At 38.0% G+C, this 24,548-nt stretch overlaps 2 protein-coding genes across 2 annotated transcripts in view; one reads left to right on the top strand and one right to left on the bottom strand.

Annotated features, from left to right (window-relative positions):
• Positions 1-777: 777 nt before the first annotated feature.
• Positions 778-8,827, bottom strand: LOC106131011 (testisin). The gene is made up of 9 exons (XM_060952600.1): positions 8,617-8,827; positions 7,716-7,911; positions 6,634-6,760; positions 5,405-5,534; positions 4,451-4,571; positions 3,105-3,256; positions 2,844-2,939; positions 1,706-1,813; positions 778-1,198 (listed from the first exon to the last, which is right to left on the bottom strand). The coding sequence occupies exons 1-9, from the start codon at positions 8,825-8,827 to the stop codon at positions 1,020-1,022; spliced, it is 1,320 nt and encodes a 439-aa protein (XP_060808583.1). The 3' UTR covers positions 778-1,019.
• Positions 8,828-22,430: 13,603 nt separating this feature from the next.
• The window catches only part of LOC106131006 (uncharacterized), a 42,142-nt gene continuing 40,024 nt past the window's right edge, over positions 22,431-24,548 (top strand). Inside the window, exon 1 of the mRNA XM_013329978.2 lies at positions 22,431-23,155. Within this exon, the coding sequence (XP_013185432.1) occupies positions 22,522-23,155 (634 nt within the window). The 5' untranslated portion in view covers positions 22,431-22,521. The remainder of the gene's footprint in view (positions 23,156-24,548) is intronic.

The following is a 24,548-nucleotide window of genomic DNA, read 5'->3' as shown; positions in this document are numbered from 1 at the left end:
ACACACTTCCATCCAATAGTTTAGCTGAAATACTTATGATAGAATTATTTGAAATTCATTGTGATGGACAGGATACTAGCAATTAGAAAAAATCCAAGTTTATAACCTTTTCCACGATTGACTCTTACGACATTCACAGGCAAAAAGATCCTGTTTTAAAATGGAACACATTTTTTTTTGAGGTCTAAGAAAATAAAACAAACAAAGTGTAATTTTCTTTTTATTTTATCAATACGTAACAACTATAAGTTATTTAAAATTAAAATAAATAGATTACAGGAGATCAATACTCAACCAAGTTCATGAAATGGCAAGCGAAGCAATAAAAATAAACAGTTTCTAAAACACAGTGCCTAATGTAAAGGTGATTTTTGATAACACATACATACATATAATCACGCCTATATCCCTTGCGGGGTGGACAGAGCCAACAGTCTGAAAAAGACCGATAGGCCACGTTCAGCTGTTTGGCTTACATACATACTTACATATGGTCACGTCTATATCTCTTGCGGGGTGGACAGAGCGAACAGTCTTACAAAGACCGATAGGCCACGTTAAGCTGTTCGGCTTAATGATAGAATTGAGATTCAAATAGTGACAGGTTGCTAGCCTGTCGCCTAAAAGAAGAATCCCAAGTTTATAAGCCTATCCCTCAGTCGCCTTTAATAACATCTATGGGAAAGAGATGGAGTGGTTCTTTCCTTTAATTATTGGTGCCGGGAACCACACGGCACATAGGTATATTAATGATATTTAACAAAAAAACATGGTATCGAATATATTTTTTGACTGCAAACCACTTTTTTTTTGGATATAAAATTGTACAGCATAATTGTAAACATGTGTGTATCTATACATTTACGTACACATTTTGGCATTATATTATAGTACGCCATCTTGTAATTTTTGATGCCAGAAAGTATATGCAAAATGTTTAAATATCCAAAAATTACACAGTCTTAAAATTTCCTACAAAATTTACATACATACATATGTAACCCATTAAAAAGGCGTCTTTAAAAATTAATATAATTAGTCTGCGGCGCGATGACACCCTTGATCCAATTCGATGTGACTTTGACGTTGTGATAGATGCCCGGCTGGTGGTCCACTCCGCACCCGAAGCCAGCTGATGTGATCCCAACCAGGTAATATCGGCCATTGTCTAACACTATTAGTGGTCCTCCTGAATCGCCTGTGAAAAGAATTACATACATACATACATAAATAATCCCATGCGTAAAAGGCGACTAAGGCATAGGCTTATAAACTTGAGATTTTTCTTTCAGGCGATGGGCTAACAACCTGTTACTATTTGAATCTCAATTCTATATTTAAGCCAAACAGCTGAACGTGGCATATCAGTATTTTCAAGACTGTTAGCTCTGTCTACCCCGCAAAGTGATATAGACTTGATTATACATATATGTATGTATGTTAATAGTTTTGTTGAGCTTATATTCCTCATAAGTTTCCTCCATGGATAGATTCGGAGTAGACTTGTTTGTTTAAGAATGGCCAATGTCGATTCGTGTAAAAACTAAATCTAACTTGGGATTCTTCTTATAGGCGATGGGATAGCAACCTGTCACTATTTTAATGTCTATTCCTTCATTTAGCCATACATCTGAACGTGGCTTTTCAGTCTTTTTAAGCCTGGCTCTGTCTACCCCGCAAGGGAAATGGACGTGACTATACGTACCTAGACAAGCATCTTGGTGACCGTCGGAGTGTCCAGCGCAGATCATTTCCGAGTGGATCTCCACGGATATCTGCTTGCTCTGATGCCATTTGATACATTGCTCTTTACCTGAAAGAGTTTCGGAATGTTTTTCTTATGTGGCGACATCGCTTGCGTCACACGTTGTTCAAACTATTTATGACTGAAACTGGCCACTTAGAAAAAAAGAAAAACCAAAATAGAATGTTAAGTCAGATGTTGTTTAAAAAAGCATATTATTGTGAAATATCAGTCCATTGTAGTTCATATGAGTTCAGTTCATCAATAAATCTTAATTGTATTGTCAAACTACCTTAATCAGTTATTACAGTTCAGTGTTATATTCAAGCAAGTGCATTTTTACTTTTACCTTCATAAATTCCCACCGTAAATTTTTCAAAATCAAACCAAGATCAGCTTTAACACACGTCATCTGCCAATCACAGCGGAGAAGGTGTCGCGCTCAGCCAATAGCAGCGAAGAGTTTAAATCGAGCAAGATTTTTTTTTTACAGATTGGAGCATTAATTTTACTTTCGACACAATATCGTCTGTCGCGCGGTTCCCCAAACATAACCGGTTGGGCGCATTATGTCCAATTCGTAAAATGTCCAATTGTCCAGTTCGCAATTGGTCCAGTTAGCATTTGGTCAGTTCGAAATTGGTCCAGTTGTCTGGACCAATCGCGAATTGGACTAATTGCGAACTGGGCCAAGTGCGAACTGACCAAATGCTAACTGGACCAATTGCGAACTGGACCAATTGCGAACTGGACAATTGGATATTTCACGAATTGGACATAATGCAACCCAACACACACAGACAGACAGACAGTTGGAAATTTTGCGAATTGGACATAATGCGCCCGAACAGACATAACACCTAGCCTGGCGGAAGATTTTCCCTTTTCGGTTGAGCTCGAGTTCCATTTAATAATTAATCTTTAACGTCATCATTTGACCGTCATTGTTTGACTGACTTATTGATATTTACTAACACATATCCCAAACTGCTGGGTATAGAAATATGTCATGTAGGTTCCAGGTTCTTTATATGGTCTTAGAGAGACCTTTACCAGTGGATTTTCCCAAATCTGTTCTTCAGATAGTTAAGAAACTTACTCAGAATGGGTACAGTGGCCGACCTCAACAAGTTGGTGCCGGTGTGACCATTGCTGGTGTCGGTCTTCCCCCACCCTGCTATTACCCCGGACCGACCTGGAAAGACAAAGAATTTTACAAATCAAATCCCAATAGACCAATTCTAATGAGAATATTATGGTTGGTTTAGTCTCTATTGATATTTTCGTCTGCTAATCTGTCTATATGTTAACTATATTCTAAAAGGTAAAACATCTGATACAAATACATATGTAAAGTTACCTCTCAATTCCAGCTCCAAGTCCGGGAGACAGATTGGTAGGACGTGACGCGTGAACGTGATCGGTCGAGACAGTTTGAGAAGTGCGATGTCGTAACGGTCGGGTTGGGTTAGCCGGTACTGGAAGAACGGGTGAAGGATTTTTTGGACGACCCTGAAAGAGAATAGAGCTATACATATTAGTAATATACAATAAAGTGCCGTGTAGTTCCCGGCACCGATAAAAAAAAAGAATAGGACCACTCCATCTCGTTTCCATGGATGTCGTAAAAGGCGACTAAGGGATAGGCTTATAAACTTGGGATTCTTCTTTTAGGCGATGGGCTAGCAACCCGTCACTATTTGAATCTCAATTCTATCATTAAGTCAAACAGCTGAACGTGGCCTATCAGTCTTTTCAAGACTGTTGGCTCTGTCTACCCCGTAAGGGATAAAGACGTGATCATATGTATGTATGTATGTACTTATATACAATAAAGATACAATAAGTCAGGTCTCATCAGTCAGTCGGTCAGTTTTAGGAGCGACGGTGGTCGAACGGTTAAGATACCCGAATTAAAATGAACAGGTTTCTGAATTCTTTCTGATTGTTTAATCTTTGCCGTGTGGTTCCCGATAAAGGTACGTTACTTGCGCGATTAATACCCGCTTCATTAATTTAATACACTTAATACTCCTTTACTTTGTCATATACTTATAGTGATTTTTTCACTTACATTGTTCATAAACATAACATAACTCTTTTATATAAATAAAGTCATTCATTCATTTGACGGCCTCTGTGGCCCAGCGGTAGACGCTTGTCTGTGCCACCGGAGGTGAATTGAACGTGATTGGTTCGAATTCCGGCCAGGGTATGATGAGAAAATAACTTTTTCTGATTGGCCTGGGTCTTGAATGTAAGTATTTATTATAAAATATAGTATCGTTGAGTTAGTATCCCGTAACACAAGTCTCGAACTTACTTCGAGGCTAACTCAATCCGTGTAATTTGTCCCGTAAGTATACATATATTTATTATTATTTATTTACAATCACAGTCCTGGTATTCATGCCGGTTGCGTCCTCCATGCTTTCAGGTAGGTGTACGTAACACACTGTCCACCCCGCAAGGGATATAAACGTGATGTGTATGTATGTACTGTTATATTCATAATTAATATGCAACAATTGATAGCATAAGCATTTTAAATTTATATAAAACTGTTTTCCAATAGCGTGACGAGTCAGTCAGCCGCAAACCTCCCTTTAGATCGGTCCGTGTATATCAATTTTCTTTTCTAGCAGTATATTTGTGTTTTTTTTAAAATGGACCCACGGAGCGCCATCCTTACAGTACGCGACTCACCCAAGTTTCCAAGCGGTGTCGGATCCAGCGCTGGTGTCCAAGGCGCCCAGCCACACCGCGACGTCGCGCGGACGCGCGCGCGACACGCAGTGCGCTGCGGTCGCCACGTACCAACGGGATACTGCAAATACAAAAATTTAAAATTAAATAAAAATAAAAAAAAATTAATTACATTAATTAAATTAATTTATATTCTAAATTTCTGTGCAATAAAGGCATCACAAACAAACAAATACAATAATGAAATCATTAAGAAAGAACAAGGTAAATAAAAAAAATCACAGAAAAAGAAATGAACCTCCCTCTTAGCTCCATCAAAAAGAGCTAGGTCTGTTGCCTAAAGGTCTACCCTCTCACATCTGGGCCGTACCTGGGACATGACAGTGCCGTCAACGGAGCTGTGGTTTCTCTAACTTCAGAATAGAATGACTTATTTTTTCCCCCATGGATGTCGTAAAGGACGTCCTGGTAAAGGGTCAGGTCAAAAGTACCCGAAACTGCCGAGCTTGCATGAAGAGAGTTATGAATGTGAATGAAGCAAAGGAAGTATGCAGGGATCGTGGCAAGTGGAAAGAGGTAGTCTCTGCCTACCCCTCCGGGAAAGAGGCGTGATTTTATGTATGTATGTCGTAAAAAATTACTAAGGGATAGGCTTATAAACTTGGGATTCTTTTTTAGGCGATGGGCTAGCAACCTGTCACTATTTGAATCTCAATTCCATCATATAGCAGAATACCGGAACGTGGCCTTTTAGTTTTTTTAAGTCTGTTGGCTTTGTCTGCCTCGCAAGGGATGTTGACGTCACTATATGTATGTATGATAAAATAAAATAATTAAATTAATAGTCTCCTTACTTAACTCCCAAAAAGTCATATTAACCAATGACTTGATGACCGCGGTACGATTTAAAGCTGCGCATCAAGGTTTGATACCCAGAGGTATCATCTTACTAACCTAAAACACCACCACACTGAAACTCAGATATCCTGACGTGGGCCTGCCACGGGAACTCAGCGAACCTCGCCTCCCGCCCGCCGATGATGCGTTTCTGGAGAATTCTGGACGAGGGGAGACCGCAGTCCACCTGGAAAATGGAGACGAGTGCCAATCTATACTAATATTACAAAGCTGAAGAGTTTGTTTGTTTGTTTGAACGCGCTAATCTCAGGAACTACTGGTTCGAATTGAAAAATTCTTTTTGCGTGGAACAGACCATTTATCGAAGAAGGCTTTAGGCTATATAACATCACGCTGCAACTATAAGGAGCATAGAAATAATGGAAAATGTGAAAAAATCGGGGAAAATTATACATCCTTGAGGGCTTCAATGATGCCCAAAATATTATACGCGGAGGAAGTCGCGGGCACAGCTAGTTAGTATAATATTATCTAAATGATTTTGGTGGCACCATTTGTTTTAACTTAGTAAAGCGCCGTGTAGTTTCCAGGTTTTTAGAATAAGACCACTCCACCTCTTTCCCATGGATGTTGTAAAATGCGACAAACGATTGGCTTAAATTCCTCTCCAGGGGATGGGCTTGAAACCTTTCACTATTTAGAATTCATTGCCAATTAGTCAATGCCATCATTAAGCCAAACAGCTGAACGTGCCCTTCAGTCTTATCAAGATTGTTGGATCTGTCTACCTCACATAGGATTATATCCTATGTGAGGTATATGTCGTGATTATATGAATGTATTTATCTTATGTGTCTTTCATCTTATTTATTTAAACTTTACCCACGTAAAATGTACAACAGGTGGACTTAATGCCATAAGGCATTCTCTGCCAGTCGAACCTTTGGACCAAACTAAGATGGATGTACGGATAGTGCGATAACTGCTTCTTTCTTTGCTTCATTTTCCCAGCTAAAGAATCTCAAACGTCACTCAAATGACCCTGTAGCGGGAGCGATGATTCGGCTCGACCGCCACCAAAGGGAAGATCTTCCGCCAGGCTAGGTGTTATGCCTGGGGAACCGCGGCTCAAACGATGTTGTGTCGGAGGTTGTATTTATGCTCCAATCCATGAAATCTTTGAAATCGCGATATAGATTCTTTGCTGCTATTGGTTGAGCGCGTCAATTTCTTCGCGATGATTGACAGTAGTTGTTTGATTGGATGTTGTGGCGAGTGGCGTAGAGATGTCGCCACAACCCACATTGGCTACAGTACTACAGTACCTGAGCACCAGGACCTTCGTCGTCAACTCTTCGTCGGAACACGTTGGCTGGCATCACACTGCGCTGCGGGATCTGGCGCAGCTTCGGTGGAACTACTTTGTTGTACTTCCATTCTGATGACTGCAAACTGGAAGAATGAAAACGATTTAGATAGATAGATAAATAAAACTCTTTATTGCACCATAAGAGTAAAACATACAAAACAGCACAAAACAGATAGAGATGGTACAAAGGCGGACTTATCGCTAATGCAATCTTTTCCAGTCAACCTTTGGCAATTTATTAATTTGGAAATTTAGAAAATTATTATGTCTACATTTCCGCCCGCGTAACCCGGTAATGTTTCTGTCGGATTTCGAGAAATCCTGACCTATTGTACCCATTGACCACAAACTTTTTTTCATTAGTTCACTCTTGGCAGAGTGGTCGTGATTATGGATCTTTCAGTGTTGACGTAATTACTCTCCACCGGTCTCACAGCGGATACAATAGAATAGAATAGAATAGAATAGAATAGAATAGAATAGAATAGAATAGAATAGAATAGATCTATTTTCAAAATAGGATACAAGGTATCACTTATTGACGTCACATCACTTAAATCGAATTATAACTACTACCGCTTCCAAAGCGCATGTGTAGAAGAAGCGACGAAACAAACTACACTGCAGCATTTTCATCGGACGTCAATATACAAATATAGATCTCTTAAATCTAAATCATGGACGAATGCACATTGTCTACATTAAAAAACATGAATGAATGTAGAACTAGTAATTTGTGATGAAGGAACAATTTGTAGTTTTTATATGATCAGTCCACCTGATAAGACCGCATAAAGAACTTTCAAATCACTAGATTAGGGGAGATTCTACCCGAATCCAAATTCGACCAGTTTACATGAAAAGATTAATAAATGTGGATGAAGCAAAATTATACAAGTAAGTTGAAAGATAAAGTCTCTGCACATAATTAGTGTTACTTCAGGTTCTTAATTCTATTATGCTCTGTTTGACATCAATCTACCATCGTTTCATTAACTTAACCTTTCTGATGCAAGTCTGGGTTTTAATTCCACAAACCTGTTATCAAAGATATCATTTTTAGAGATTTCTGGCATCACACAGCAAGAGAACAGCCAGCTCCCTCCGCAGCCTTTGACCCTGGTGCCTCCTCGGAGCCAACATGTCAAGGATAAGGTGCAAGGTCTCACGTCAAGGCCTGAGCTGCAGGTGCTCGGGTAACCCAAGATTGAGGCTAGGACACGGCTGGTTAGAGCTGGAACCAGAACAATTGTCAATTTAGTCCTCCATCATCTGTTCAGTGCCGTGTGGTTCCCGGCACCAATAGAAGAAAGAATCCAGGTCCACTGCATCACTCTCCCATGGATGTCGTAAAAGGCAACTAAGGGGTAGGCTTATAAACTTGGGATTCTTCTTTTAGGCAATGGGCTAGCAACCCATCACTATTTGAATCTAATTCCATCTTAAAGCAAAATAGCTGAACGTGAAATCAGTCTTTACAAGACTGTTAGCTCTGTCTACCCTGCAAGGGATATAGACGTGATTATATGTATGTATGTATCTTCTGTTCTGAGACCTGGTTGCGTTGTATACCTCTGGTGAGGAGCTCTGTTGCTAAAATTTAAAGTGAGATAGTCAGGTTATTTCCATTAAGATCTACTTAGTCCTCTCTTGAGAGGAGAGCCTGTAGCCACGACTTGACGTGGGAAACTTAGCTTCTGCACGAAGAGATTCCGTCTGATCACCGTGACCTAGAAGGAGTACCTAACTAAGATTATGAATTCCGAATGTGTACTTTATTTTTCACGAAATTTTCTTTCATAATAAGTCATTAATCTCCTGCTTTAAGACCTGGTTGCGTCTGGGTTATGCCAAAAACCGCTAACTGGATTGGGTAAGTAAGATTTTTTTATTTATGCATATAAAAAATTACATAATATAAAATAAATATATTTATTACCTTCTACAGCATTTGCTTGTCCAGTAACATTTAAAATTATCAACGGAATCAACATCCGCCATCTTGCCCGCCGCCATTTTGTTTTCTTTATGCCGCCATCTTGAGGTAAACAGTTTTTTCTTCTTTTCAACACTAGATCTGTATTTTTCTGCACAGAGTTTGTTCTGTATTTGTAAATACATGGCGAGTTTCCATTTTTCACCGCTGACATGGCGCTAGTGTGCTCTTGTTTTCTGACATAGTGTTATTTATATGGTAATATTCAAAAGGTAGGTACCTATAACAAAACAAAATAATTTATCTTGAGCATCCTGGGGTTGATCTTGGTGGGTTGGTATTCAGGGACGTGGTCTTTTTTCTTTTTAAAAAATATTTTAATAAATAAAAGTGATAGGTTTAAAAGAAAAACTTAACTTAGCCAATTGAAAGCGGCCATGCGCCGGCGCACTTGTAGAGCGAGATGCGACCCGCCGTCTGCCGTGACACGCGGGAAAGTGATGGGTACATAATTATATCGTGGCAATTTTTTCAATTAAAACGACACTAGCTGCGTTATATTTTCAAGAATATATTTATCATAATAATTTAACTATCATCATAACTTTACATAATAAATATATTTTTTATTTTATCAAACGCGAACACTTAACCACTAATCCAGTGGGGCCGGGCCAAAAGAATAGAATAGGTTTATTTTCAAAATTGGAAACAAGGTATCACTTATTGACGTCACATAACTTAAATCTTATTATATCTACCTACTACCGCTTCCAAAGCGCATGTGTAAACTACACTGCATCATTTTCACCGGACATCAATTTACAAATATAGATCTCTTAAATCTAAATCGTGTATTAATGCACATCGTCTACTTTAAAAAATTGTGAATTAATGATTTTTAATAGCAATATTGCGAAATTGCTTTCTTGTATTGCGCCGTGTGGTCCAAAAAGAAAAAGAATAGGACCACTCCATCTCTTTCCCATGGATGTCATAAAAGGCGACTAAGGGATAGACTTACAAACTTGGGATTCTTTTTTAGGCGATGAGCTAGCAACCTGTCACTTGTTGAATCTCAATTCTATCGTTAAGCCAAATAGCTGAACGTGGCCATTCAGTCTTTTCAAGACTGTTGGCTCTGTCTACCCCGCAAGGGATATAGACATGACCATATGTATGTATGTATTGTATATTGCGAAAATCAGCTGTTCCTCTCTCTCATCTCAGCGTGTCCCCAGTTGCACCCTCCATGGAACTGTTTCGAGACCCGGGGTCCGCCTTCCGACTTTTTTAAATCAGCTGTTCCATACGAAATTAATTACTAAGCCGCCCTAAAAAAAAAAGTTCTTCAGTTAATAGTCAGAGCTTCACTGAGGAATAATATAAAAAAAATATTTAAATCAAAGGACAGACAAACAGTCAGAAATAAATAAATTAAATTTTTATTATATAAATTTTTTATTTGCCGTGACGTTCCAGAAACCAATAAAAAAAATAAAGAAGAAGAAAGAAGAATTTCTAATGGATGTCGTAAAAGGCGACTAAGGGATAGGCTTATAAACTTGGGATTCTTCTCTTAGGCATGAGCTAGAAACCTTTCACCATTTAAATTTTAATTCAATTATTAAGCCAAACAGCTGAACGTGGCCTTTCAGTTTTTTTAAGACTTTTGGCTCTGTCTACCCCGGAAGGGTCAAGGCGTAATTATATGTATGTATTTTTTTATTTTAACCCTCAGCTTGTAACAGTTTTATTTAATTATTTATTTATATATTTATGTACGGTTATCAAGAAAAAAGTAAGAATAGAACTTATACTAAAGTGAAATTTCGTACAAGTTATAACTAAAGCAATATGTTGCTTCCCCACCTGTCTGAGTCATTAAAATCTCATAATATAGAAGGCTCGCCTTTCATTTTTATTTGCACGTTGAAAGTTTCTAAGGCATTATTTATACACATTCTTCAGGTAATTTAAACTTAAGAGTACTAATTTATGAAGAGTGCGCGGGACATCTTTCTTTCCCAAACCTGTGATATTTTTTTTATAATCTGTATGAATTTTGTCTAGTATAGATATATATTTATTTATTAATATGATTGTTTGAATTTTTCAAGGCCATTCAAACTCACGATACGCGCTCTATAGACAAACAACTCTATACAATCTCCTTAATTTAAATGTTCTTACACAAACAAGAAAGTTGTGAAATCTTATAATTTTAAAATAACAGCACTGGTTATATTAATAGGTTGTTGTTGAGTTGTTTGCGTTTGCGTTTATTTTTAAGACTGTGGGCTCTGTCTACCCCGCAAGGGATATAATGTGATTATATATGTATGTTAATGTATTTTTAGCATATAAACTTGCTAACGAATAAGAGTTTCAACCTCCTTTTGTACTGCGTTTGTGTTACTGGCTGGCAATAAAAATACGCTTTTTTTTTTAAATCAAAGAATGTTTGTGAAAAAATTCAAATATTAGTATTACGCCACCAGTTCAAGGAGTGCTTGTTTGAGGATCATTATTAATATACCTATCTCTTATTGTTTTAACCAAACTGTTGTTAAATTCAATTCATTAATTACAATTTATTCTTAGTGTCGATAACAGTTTTAATTTTTCTCCATTTATTTCAAAGTTTCAACCAACACCACTAACTCAAAGATTTTCTGTTCGGTCAGCTGGTAGACTGGTAGAGAATGCCAAACGGCGTTAAGTCCGCCTTTTGTACTTTTTTTTTGGCAATAAAGTTTCAAAAGCCATGTTCAGCTGTATGACTTGACGATGGAATCGAGATTCAAATAGTGAAAGCCCATCGGGTAAAAGAAAAATTCCTAGTTGCCTTTTACGACATCCGTGGGAAAGAGATGGAGTGCTAGTGCCGGTAACCACAAATACATACATACATACATATGGTCACGTCTATATCCCTTGCGGGGTAGACAGAGCCAAGAGTATTGAAAAGACCGAATGGCCACGTTCAGCTATTTGGCTTAATGATAGAATTGAGATTCAAATAGTGACAGGTTGCTAACTCATCGCCTAAAAAAGAATCCCAAGTTTGTAAGCCTATCCCTTAGTCGCCTTTTACGACATCCATGGGAAAGAGATGGAGTGGTCCTATTCTTTTTCTTATTGGTGCCGGGAATCACACGACACGACACTTAAAATTCCTTTGTATTTACAGAAAGTTAAGTTTATTCAAATGTATCTTTTGTGACACAAAACGAAAGGATATTGTAATGAATGTGATTCCAAGAAAATATGTTAAGTTCTTACAAATTTGAATTTAAAAAGCGATTTGGTGTGTGCTGTTAGTCGCTTTCTTTTATATATTGAACTAGTGACCCGACCCGGCATCGCACGGATTGCATTAATATGGAAATAATAATTATATAGAAATAAGAATAAATAATAATGGAGGGTTATCTTCGGAAGAATTATATCATTCTTCCGAAAATAACTCTCTTTCCAACATAACAAACAAGAACAAAATCCGTCCAAAACTTTCCGAGATTAGCGCATACATGCAGACAGAGAAACGTTTCGTTGAGAAGGATGACTTCTTCCTCCTATCTTTAGTCCCGGTTGCATCCTCACCACTCTGGAGAGGAGCCCAGGTAAGCTCTTGATCATGGATCCTGGATTGAGAGAGTCAGGTATTTCCGTCTGACCTCCGCAACCTTTGCAAGGAAACCTTTCCCATATTGGGTCAAATGCTTACACATCCAGTTGCCTGAATGTGCAGGTTTCCTCACGATGTTTTCCCTTACCGTAAAAGCATCGGTTAGTATTCATACTTATGTATGTAGCGGCCGTTCAGCCTCCATGGACAAACACTCTTTGACTTGACAATTTAGATGACCAAAACCGACTGACAGACTAATGAAAAAAAGAACAATCGAGACTAAGACGAGACGACAATAGGACATCTTGAAGAGGCAAAATTCTGTTTTTATTTAGACTAGACCTAAAAAACCCTCGGCCCGTTCAGTAGGTACATAATTTTGAAAATAGTCATTAGCCCATGGCCGCGGTGGGATTCGAACTAGTGCCTTTCTGCGGAACACACATTTAGACCAGCCACTTTACAGATTCGACCACTGACGCTCTAACATACATACATATAGTCACGTCTAAATCCCTTACGGGGTAGACAGAGCCGAATAGTCTCGAAAAGACTGAATGGCCACGTTCAGCTGCTCGGCTTAATGATGGAATTGAGATCCAAATAGTGACAGGTTGCTTGCCTAAAAAAAGGATCGCAATTTTATAAGCCAATCACTTAGTCGCCTTTTACGACATCCATGGGAAAGAGATGGAGTGGTCCTATTTTTTTTTGTATTGGTGCCGGGAACCACACGGCATTGCCGGGAACCACTGACGCTCTAAAGAGGAGAGGATAAAACCGGGACTAAAGCCGGGGAGATAAATAAGACTATTTTAATAAAAAAAGTCAAAGATTCTACATTCTACTGCAGGGATCGTGGCAAGTGGAAAGAGGTAGTCTCTGCCTACCCCTCCGGGAAAGAGGCGTGAGTTTATGTATGTATGTATGTATTCTACATAAGAACACGGAAACATCTTTCTTATAGAACGCACTGACCGAGTGACATTCCTGTCTCTGGGTCATAGCGTTCCGGGTTTGATTCCCAGTCACGTCAAGATCACTTTTAAGGCTAAGAAGCGAAATGGCCAATCGGAATTCTTATAGTTTAGTCATGCTACCTCCTTATGTCAAAGAATTAATTGGGATGAAGCGAAGGAAGTGTGCAGAGATCGTGGCAAGTGGAAAGAGGTAGTCTCTGCCTACCCCTCCGAGAAAGAGGCGTGATTTTGTGTATGTATTAATTGGGAAATGGGTTAAAATTTGAAATGAAGATGTGCATTCCATAAACTACGATTTGTTGCAATTGATAACTAAATGATATGATAATGATAATATGGGACATTTCAAACATCAATTAACAATTATTACATCTTTTGGTTCCATAACATTGCTTGACGTCAAATAAATTACTTACTTAAAACTAAGTTTACTGCCGCTTCCAAAGCGTCAGTGCAGAAGAAGCGGTAACAAACTGCACTGCAGCGTTTTCTTCAACAACGTCAACTTTACAATATTAATTAATCAATCTAAGTTTACTGTCGTATATAAGTTCTTATATGGATAAAATTATGCCTAAAATATAGATCCTTCTCAAGATTAAAACAGCGGCATCAAAAAGCATATTAAGTCTATGGGTTACCATAGACCCAAAAAAAATTTTTTATCCAGGGATTGTGATTAGCCAGTTACAAGGAGAAATTAGGTCAGAGTCAACGACCTATCTCAATACTAATTCTACGCAAATCAAAAGTAACCAGAACTAAGTACTCACCTATAACACCTTTCACTTATAAAACACTTTCACTGCACAGAAAAAAAAAAAAACAACAAATCAATTTCCTTGTGTGGACCACAGCTAATTTAGACTCCTTGTCTATATTCGAATTTGAAAATCGAAAGGAGGTAAAAATATTGGTTAAATTTTTTTTAAACGTGGACTGGCAAAGGCGGTTGCTTGAAGACTGACGGGTTTTCAAACTGGCCGGTAAAATAAGGTTGTGTTCATAGAGTATTGATTATGCATAGAGTGCGCAATATGTTGCTTTCAAGTGTGCTCTGTAGTTTAGAATGGAACCACTTCATATGTTTCCGATGGATGGATAAGGCGACTAAGGGATCGGCTTAAAAACTTGGGATTCCTCTTGTAGGCAACCTGTTTATTTGAATCTCAATTCTATTATAAAGCCACAGTTCAACGTGGCCTTTCAGTCTTTTCAAGTCTGGTGGCTCTGTCTACCCTGTAACGAATATAGATGTGACAATTTGTATATATGATTCTCGGAATTTGGGTTAGGACCACTCCATTTTCTTAACCGTTGATTTTGCGTGAGTTGAATATGCATTTTCATCGTCAGATGTAGTCTCTGCCTGTCTGTCTTCGGGAAAAAGGCGTGAATTTATGTACATATGTATGTATCGTACATACATATAATCACGTCTATATCCCTTGCGGGGTAGACAGAGCCAACAGTCATGTAAAGACTGATAGGCCACGTTCAGCTATTTGTCATTAGGATAGAATTGAGATTCAAATAGTGACAGGTTGCTAGCCCGTCGCCTAAAAAAGAATCCCAAGTATGTAAGCCTATCCTTTAGTAGAGATGGAGTGGTTCTATTATTTTTTGTATTTGTGCCGGGAACCACACGGCACAATGTTTGTATCATGTAGATAACACACAGTCCAAACCGCTGTGTCCAGGGATTTGAAATTCGGTCGAAAGATTTCTTAGGACTAAAAGGATTTCCGACAGTTTTCGCGGAAAAGATAACGAGTTTTTCGTCTCACGCGGGCGGAACCACGGGCGACTTCTTGTATATATATATAACTATTTCGATACTGAGTGATTGACTGACTGAATGCGACAGAAAAACGCGTGAGATAGCTGCTTCTATCGTCGCAAAGATGGTAAAAATTGATTAAGGTTCCTATTTTAGTCAATTTACGTTCAGAAATTCAGCAAAAACACACAATTGCGCACTCCTCTTATAAAACTTACCGTTACTCTAGTTGCGCCTGCGCAGGCTTCGTTCTACTGTCGCGATTATTATAGAGTAGACCGACTATGTGATATTAGATTTCGATATGAAAGCATGTGGTAAAATTTAATAATCAGTTAGTTAGTTACTGGATTAATTTGCGTTTGAGTCTTGGAAAATTTTCTTTCTATCGATGTTGACTTATCGACTGGACTTCTGCCAGCGGCTGCTTTCCCGTGGGAATTAACAACTTTTTTTATTCCTGAAGATCTAATCGATTCCTGTTTGGGATAAGAATATTTAATACGAAAAAAGAAACATACAAAAATACTATTTTTTAACCGCCTTAAAAAAAGTGGTACCTACTCAATTCGATATGTATTTATGTATGTCTGCGATAATTTCGTTTTATTTCGCTATTGTTTCGCTGAACAGATTACGATGCGGTTTTCAGGAAAGTGTTTTCCTTTTACACTTAGGAGAAAATTTCAGAAATTTAACCTAATATTTCAAAAAATTATGTGTACACGTGATTATATATATGTATGTGTGAACAATACAAATAACATTTTTTATTACCGTAAAAATATCTGAGCACATTAATCTTTTTCTTAGAAATTTCAAACGAGTGCAGCCAACTAAACTAACGGTGTTTTAGTCAGCTGGTTATGTACAGTTAACATCTCATTTTGGCAATGTCGGTTGATTTATACAAGCGTACCTATTAAGGAACAGCGTGATAAGGGAATGTTGTGATGTGAAAGAGAATGTAGTTACAGGAATAGAAAAGGGTATGTTGAGATGGTTCGGTCATGTGGAGAGGATGAATGAAAGCAGGTTGACTAAGCAGATATTCTCTGCCTACCCCTCCGGGAACGAGGCGTGATTTTATGTTATGTTATGTACCTGATTTTCCCGCTCAGATCGTTTATGTACCCGATTTTCCCGTTCATATCGTAAAAGATAATCAAGGTAAAATTTGTTCTTTTGGGATTCTTTGTTCGCGGACGATATAAGACAAAACTGACTAACTAACCTACATATTTATACCGTCTCCATTTTTTATACAGAGCCAATTAAGTCACAGGTATTCTTATGTAAGTGGCGCTAACGTCGTCGCTTTTTGTAGGTAGTGGTAATTTACTAGCTTTTTTCTTAGATGGCGTTAAATTTAAATCCGTTTTTATTTGTAGATGGCGCTAAATTTACGCGGAAGAAGTTGCGGGTAAAATCTGGTAACATATGTATACGTCTTTATGGCGCAGCGGTTATAAGTTCGTCTGTGACACCGTAATAAGACAGTAAAAATCGAGTGTACACTAATGATATTCATACAAATAATCACGTCTATATTCCTTGCGGGGTAGACAGAGTCAACAGTCTCGAGAAAGCCGATGGGCCAAGTTTAATTGTAATAAAAAAAATGTTCCAAAAAAAAAAGTAGGTATAGGTAAAAGAAACAAAAAACAAAAATTTTTGGATTTTTGTTTCTGTTTCAAACAGCTGAACGTAGCCTATCAGTCTTTTCAAGGCTCTGTCTACTCCGCAAGGGATATAGACGTGATTACATGTTTTTTTCTGTCATCATTAAAAATGCAACCGTGACCGACTCGCGCTTGGCCGTTTTATTTATCGTCGCTTGCGATCCGACGGGTCGCGACTCCGGCCGACCCCGATCGATTAGCGGCAATTTTCACTCGGACACTTTCATTTGTGGCGCCGTATTAACAAAAACAAGATCTTTCTTTATATATACATACATACACTAGAGGCCGCCCGCGACTTCGTCCGCATGGAAACCCTCTCAATCCCGCGGGAACTCCGGGATATAAAGTAGCTTATATATTATTCTGGGTCTTCAGCTACCTACATATCAAATTTCATCATAATCGGTTCAGTAGTTTTTGCGTGAAGGAGTAACAAACATCCATACTGACATACTCACAAACTTTCGCATTTATAATATTAGTAGGATTAATTATATATTTATATATTACATAATATAATATATATATATATATATATATATATAATATATAAGATTATTACGTCTCTGTCCCTCGCGGGGTAGACAGAGCCAACGATCTGAAAAAGAGTGAAAGGCCGCATGCAGCTGAACTATTATATTGTTTAACTACCTGTGTCCGCGACTTCGTCCGCGAGGAATAGTTATTTTGGGCATCATTGAAGCCCTCAAGGATGAATTATTTTCTCCATTTTTTTTTTTCACCGTTTCCATTATTTCTTTGCTCCTAAATGTTGCAGCGTGATGTTATACAGCCTTGAGCCTTCCTCGATAAATGGTCTATTCGACGCAAAAAGAATTTTCCAATTCGAACCAGTAGTTCTGAGATTTGCGAGTTCAAACAAACAAACTGTTCACCTTTATAATATTAGTATAGATTAGTTTGGACATGTTATGAAAAATCACTTACGTAAACATGGCGCCAAGTCGAGACATGTCTCAACGAAAGTGAGATTTTTAAGAGAAAACATTTGAATACGAGTAACATTGATTGAGTTCGTGTCCGTGACTTTAATTTTTAATCAATACATATAAATGTCCCGTGTGGTTTCCGGCAATAAGAGAAACAAGAATAGGACCGCTCCATCTCTTTCCCATGGATGTAGTAAAAGACGATTAAGGGAAGGCTTGTAAACATGGGATTCTTCTTTCGGGCAATGGGCTAGCAACCTGACACTGTTTGAATCTCAATTCTATCTTAAATTCAATGGATTATTAAAAAAAACACTGTGGTGACACGTCTACGCCACAAGTCACAAAAATCTATACTAATATTATAAAGCTGAAGAGTTAGTTTGTTTGTTTGTTTGAACGCGCTAATCTAAGGAACTACTGGTTCGAATTGAAAAATTATTTTTGTGCTGAATAGACCATTTAAACTTCCTGGAATATGTATAATTTAGACGTCCTGGTAAAGGGTCAGGTCAAAAGTACCCGAAACCGCCGAGCTTGTATGAAGAGAGTTATGAATGTGGATGAAGCGAAGGAAGTATGCAGAGATTGTGGCAAGTGGAAAGAGGTAGTCTCTGCCTACCCCTCCGGGAAAGAGGCGTGATTTTATGTATGTATGTATGTATGTAATAGACCATTTATCTAGGAATGCTTAAGGCTATATAACATCACGGTGCAACTATTAGGAGCGAGAAACCCAAATCGCGCAAGCAAAGATTTCACGGATTGGAGCAATATATACAACCTCTGATCACACCATCGTCTGTCGTGCGGTTCCCCAGGCATAACACCAGCCTGGCGGAAGATATTCGAGTCGAAGTCGAGCCGAATCATTCCTCCAACTACAACACTATCAAATTATGCGCAGTCGGGTAATATGGCGCCGTTCGGCCGATAGTGAAATCAGACGGTGAAATTATGAACTGGAATCTTATATTTTGACTGTAGCGTCATTAGTAATCCGTGTGGTTTTCGGCATTATAGAATAGAACCACTACGTATTTGTCCCATGCATTACGTAAATGGAGACTAAGGGTAATAAACTTGTGATTGTTCTTGTAGGTGATGGTTTAGTAACTTGTCACTATTTGAATCTCAATTCCATCAGAAAATAAACGTGGCCTTTTAGTTATGTGAGACTGACGGCTCTGTCTACCCCGTAAGGGATAAAGACGTGGTTACATGTATGGATGTACATATGTGTTGTTCCATACCAAAAGAAAATTTATTTTTTTTTGCAACGAATTATTTTATAGTTTTCCATTTTGACATTATTAATTGACACAAATATAGATTGAACTATCAGAAGTAATAAAAGTCAATTTAATTTCTAGAAATTTCCACGGGAGCGAGGTCCCAATCAATAATTTACAGTACAAACATAAATGCGATAGCGCGTTGATGTCTTTTGTATGAAAGAGAATTATAAATTGTAATCAATAATTATTTATATCACAAATAAGCATCTAAATCTTGATTCAACTATTCAAATTAATGTAGAAAAACTTGTATTTAACAGAGTAATTCGTAAAGGGGCGAATAAGGGACAAACAGATTTATCTATAATAAAAAAAGATAACGTTAATAACGTTTGAAGATTAATGATATCTTCTTTATATATAAAATTCTCGTGTCACAATGTTCGTTCCCGTACTCCTCCGAAACGGCTTGACCGATTCTCACGAAACTTTTTGAGCATATTGAGTAGGTCTGTGAATCGGTCGACATTCATTTTTCATATCCCTTAGTGATAAGGGTTGTCCACCCTTGACTTTTTTTTTAACTAGAAATTACTTAATTATTTATATGGCAAAACAACGTTTACAGAGACAGCTAGTTATATATATATAAACGTATTTTTATCAAAACGGGGACGTCTTGGCATCATGGCAAGTGGATAGATGTAATCTCTGCCTACCCCTCCGGGAAGGAAGCGTTATTTTATGAATGTATGTATGTATTTAAATTAATCTCTTGGAAATATGAAGAGAATTAAGGTGGTCGAATCGGTGAGGTTAAAATGCGTGATGCGCAGAAAGGCTCAGGTTCGAATCCCACCTCGGCCATGTTCCAATGACTATTTTCGACGTTATAGTTTGAATACTAATCGCTGGTCTTACGGCGAGAAAACCTGCACATTCAGACAACTGGATGTGTAACCGTGATCCAATACATGTTAGGTTCCCCTGCAAAGGTTGCGGAGGTCAGATGGGAGTCGCTTCATGTAAAAACCAGACTCACCCAATCCAGGGTCCATGGTCAAAGGCATACCCCGGGCTCCTCTCCTGAGTGGCGAGGATGCATACATACATACATACATACATTAAATCACGACTCTTTTCCGGAGGGGTAGGCAGAGACTACCTCTTTCCACCTGCCACGATCTCTGCCTACTTCCTTCGCTTCATCCACATTCGTAACTCTCTTCATGCAATCTCGGCGGTTTCGGGTACTTTTGACCTGACCCTTTACTAGGACGTCCTTAATTTGGTCAAGATACAACCGGAGGATGCAACCGGGACTAAAGCCAGGAGGTAGAAGAGTTTATAACGCCATCTGGTGTTAATACTGAGAACTGGTAAGTGAAAGCCTTACTTACCTACTTAAATAGCAAATTGTTGAATGCTTTCAATATTCGATTCAAGTTTAATGTTGATGAGACTAGATGTCAGTTGTTTTTAACCACAAACAAAAATAGTTGTTCTTAAAAGGTCAAGTATTTGCAAGTTCTGGTGATATACAAACATACATAAATATATAATCACGTCTATATCCCTTGCGGGGTAGACAGAGCCAATAGTCTTGAAAAGACTGAATGGCCACGTTCAGCTTAATGATAGAATTGAGATTCAAATAGTGACAGGTTACTAGCCCATCGCCTAAAAAGAATCCCAAGTTTGTAAGCCTATTCCTTAGTCGCCTTTTACGAGATCCATGGGAAAGAGATGGAGTGGTCCTATTCTTTTTTGTATTGGTGCCGGGAACCACACGGCACTGGTGTGACATATAAATATATGTATAATCACGTCTATATCCCTTGCTGGGTAGACAGCGCCAACAGTCTTAAAAAGACTTTTAGGATATCATGATAACATGATTAGTCTATCTCTTTCCCATATATATCGTAAAAGTCGACTAAGGGATAGGCTTATATAAACTTGGGATTATTCTTTTAGACGATGGGCTAGCAACTCACTATTTGAATCTCAATTCTATCTTAAAGCCAAATAGCTGAAGGTGGCCTTTCAGTCTTTTTAAGACTGTTGGTTCTGTCTACCCCGCAATGGTTATAGTCGTGATGCTTTATGTACATAGGTATGTATTAGATTGTTTATCATGTATCAATGTAGTCAATGTAGCATACAATGGTAGACCAAATAACTAATTAATTGCTCAAAAATATTAAAGGTTAATACCTTTAATATTTTTGAGCAATTAATTAGTTATTACGACGAGTGCAAAAAGTTTGGACGCAATCCAGATTAATAAATAAAATTACAGGACAAATTACACAGATTGAGTTAGCCTCGAAGTAAGTTCGAGACTTGTGTTACGAGATACTAACTCAACGATACTATATTTTATAATAGATACTTATATTGATAAACATTCAAGACCCAGGCCAATCAGAAAAAGTTCGTTTCTCATCATGCCCTGGCCGGGATTCGAACCCGGGACCTCCGGTGTCACAGACATCTTATACGCCAGTATACGCCAAAATGAGGATGAATCATGACATATCTGTAAACGGAGGGAGGAAGGAACTGACTTATCATAAACTAGCGCTCCGGGTAGCGTTTAAACATATAAACTTTCCTCTTTAATCACTCTGTTTATTTAAAAAAAATCATCAAAATCCGTTGTGTGGTTTTAAACAGACATACATACATTCATTTTCTCCATCCTCTGAATTATATGTAGGCGAAATTTAATTAAAATTGATTCAGTAGATTATGCGAGAAGAGGTTACAAACAAACAAACAAACAATGATTTCAATTGAAATAAGTAGCACCTTCGTACTAGAATTACTGTACTAAATGCTCCTGTGTATATTTTGTAAACATAAATAAATAAATAAATGACACATAATAAGAAGGAAGTTCATACCATAAATATTATAAGAAATTTCGTGTCGTTTATAAGAGCTTTTCTCGTGAAGAAGAAAAAAAAAGAAAGATATTCTGGTTAAGTAAGTACACACAGGCTTATATTTCTATTAGTGTGAATACATAAATAAACTTACTTTCATATTTATAATACTTATATAAATTAAGTTAACTTTTAGTCTCGCAAGATTTCGGTAAATTACCCTAACGTACACCGTCCAAGGAAGCTAAATATCTCTAGACCCAGCCGATTGGGCTGCACATTGATGTGTCAGTCGATCGATTAGACAATTTTTTTTTAAAGTTTATTAACAAATGAATACAAATCTCTCACTTATTTAGCACACACATCCAGCTGTCACACATTTCAGAAATCTAAACAACAATGTGTATTACAGCCCGAGTGGTGGTACACGGCGCTAAGCAAGCATTACTATCACAAATCACTAAACATTACATAAATTCTACGTCATAAATGCATTTTTATGTAACAAGTTTAGCGGCCGAGCGGGGATGTATCCCCAGTCCGATCGGAACGGTCGCGGGCGGCGCACGCGTCGACACCATAACCTAAAAAAAAAAAAACAAACACATCGAAAACAAAAAAAAAAAAACAAAACATGTTCAAAATTTGAAACAACAACAAATTGACGCGCATTAAAAAAAACATTCCATTTTCAAACAATTATATTAAAAATAAAATGAAAGTGAAATCCGTGCATTGACCGCAAAAATGTCCAATGTGAGGGAATGGAAAGTACTGCTTCTACTTTTGGCGTCAGCCGCCGCTGGCGAGCCGAGCCGGGCGCTGAGCGTAGTATACCAGAGGCCGTACAGGCACATAATGTTCGTCCCGAAAACATACAGAAGCCGAGCGAGACAATCCAGAGTGCTGTTTTTGGACGAGGACGAGAATCATCAGCACTTCGGCAAAGGCGAAATAGATTTGACCGTTGACAAGAATTCTAAGATTAAATTCGACGAAAATCCTGATTACGAGTTCACGTCTCCTGGCGAGGATAAAGAGGAGATACCGTCGGGCAACGAGCGTTTCTACGAGCCGTTTCGTTTCAGGCAGTACCCTAAGTTTTATCAGGGGAGGTTCGGTCGACCTTACGCGCCGTCATTTGGATTTGATCCGTATCAAACTGTAGTCAGGAATAGTTATTATCAGCCCGGCTGGAAGGCCAGGAGTCCCCGGGTTGTGTTCCCTTATACAGAGCCGATCCAGACGAATTCCCACGGCGGTCCGGGGTTCGACAATGTGGTGTTTCGGGAACAGAATTTCGGGACGAGTGATATTCCCGCTGATGATCAAGCGCTACAAGATATAGGAACGGGTAATGCGGACGCGTTCGCGGAACGAGGTAAGTGATATAATAGCTTATATAACTTAACATACATACCTACATATAATCACTCTATATCCCGTACGGGGTAGACAGAGCCAAAAGTCTTGAAAAGACTGATAGGCCACGTTCAGATTTTTTTAACCACAAAAAAATAGTGGTTCTTATATGGTCACGTATTTGCAAGTTCTGGTGACATACATATAATCACGTCTATATATCCAGTACGATGTAGACAGAGCCAACAGTCTTGAAAAGACTAATAGGCCACGTTCAGCTGTTTAGCTTAATCATAGAATTGAGATTCGAATAGTGACAGGGTGCTTGCTCATCGCCTAAAAGAAGAATCTTAAAAACATATCCTTTAGTCACCTTTTACGACAATTTATATAACTAAACATACATATTAACTAACCACTTTATTCACACACAAAGATGCGTTTAGAAATTATGTTTTTTTTTATACTTAGAATTAATTTAGAATCTAGAATCGTAATATTTACGAAGTTTGAAGTGACGACGTTGTAGGTACTTATAAACAAAAATCATAATAAGTTTTTCATTTTTAGACAGCGCTCTCCGGAGTGCCCTCATAGATAAAGATTTAGAACAAAGATTATTTACATTAATTGTAATAACATAACACATAACAAGTAGGTAGTTTATACCATAAATATAACAAGAAATTTCATGTCGTTTATGAGAGCTTTGCTCGTGAAGATGAAGAAAAAAGAAAGATATTCTTAATAAGTAAGTACACACAGGCTAATATTTTTATAAGTGTGAATACATACATATGGTCACGTCTATATCCCTTGCGGGGTAGACAGAGCCAGTAGATAATATCGTGTAAAAATTAGTAATAATAAAACTATAATATACTAACTTTTTGACGTATACGTACATATGTACATATCTATAGTCACGTCTATATCCCTTGCGGTGTAGACAGAGCCAACAGTCTTGAAAAGACTGAAAGGTCATGTTTAGCTGTATGGCTTATTGATGGAATTAAGATGAAAATAGTGGCAGGTCATCTCTTTGTCGCCTTTTACGATATCCGTGGGTAATAAATAGAGTAGTCCTGTTCTTCTTTCCTATTAGTGCCGGGGACCACACGGCACTAATAGAACGAGTACTGACTTTTATAAAGGCTGTTAAGTTAAACAAACAAACAATAAAAGGTACCAAACTTTACCTGTTTATAATATAACTAGCTGTGCCTGCGACTTCGTCCGCGTGGAATAGTTATTTTGGGCATCATTGAAGCCTCAAGGATGAATAATTTTCCCCGTTTTTTTTTCACATTCTCCATTATTTCTTCGCTCCTAATTTTTAGTTTTACTGTTATTTTATAATAAATTAGCATTTGAATCGTGAGAGGATAATTTGATTGCGTGGTAAGCAACAT

This window comes from Amyelois transitella, chromosome 29 (genome assembly GCF_032362555.1).
Source record: "Amyelois transitella isolate CPQ chromosome 29, ilAmyTran1.1, whole genome shotgun sequence".
Taxonomy (NCBI): domain Eukaryota; kingdom Metazoa; phylum Arthropoda; class Insecta; order Lepidoptera; family Pyralidae; genus Amyelois; species Amyelois transitella.
Note: the sequence above shows the minus strand (reverse complement) of the source record. Positions and strands in the feature narration are given on the sequence as shown.

What these genes read in the sequence shown, in the direction of transcription:
- LOC106131011 (XM_060952600.1), bottom strand. Translation starts at nt 8,827, where the DNA reads ATGTCAGCGGTGAAAAATGGAAACTCGCCATGTATTTACAAATACAGA. An exon ending in ACAAGCAAATGCTGTAGAAG is followed by an intron (nt 7,912 to 8,616) that starts GTAATAAATATA and finishes TTCTGGTTCCAG; the next exon opens with CTCTAACCAGCCGTGTCCTA. An exon ending in GACACCGCTTGGAAACTTGG is followed by an intron (nt 3,257 to 4,450) that starts GTGAGTCGCGTA and finishes ATTCTCTTTCAG; the next exon opens with GGTCGTCCAAAAAATCCTTC.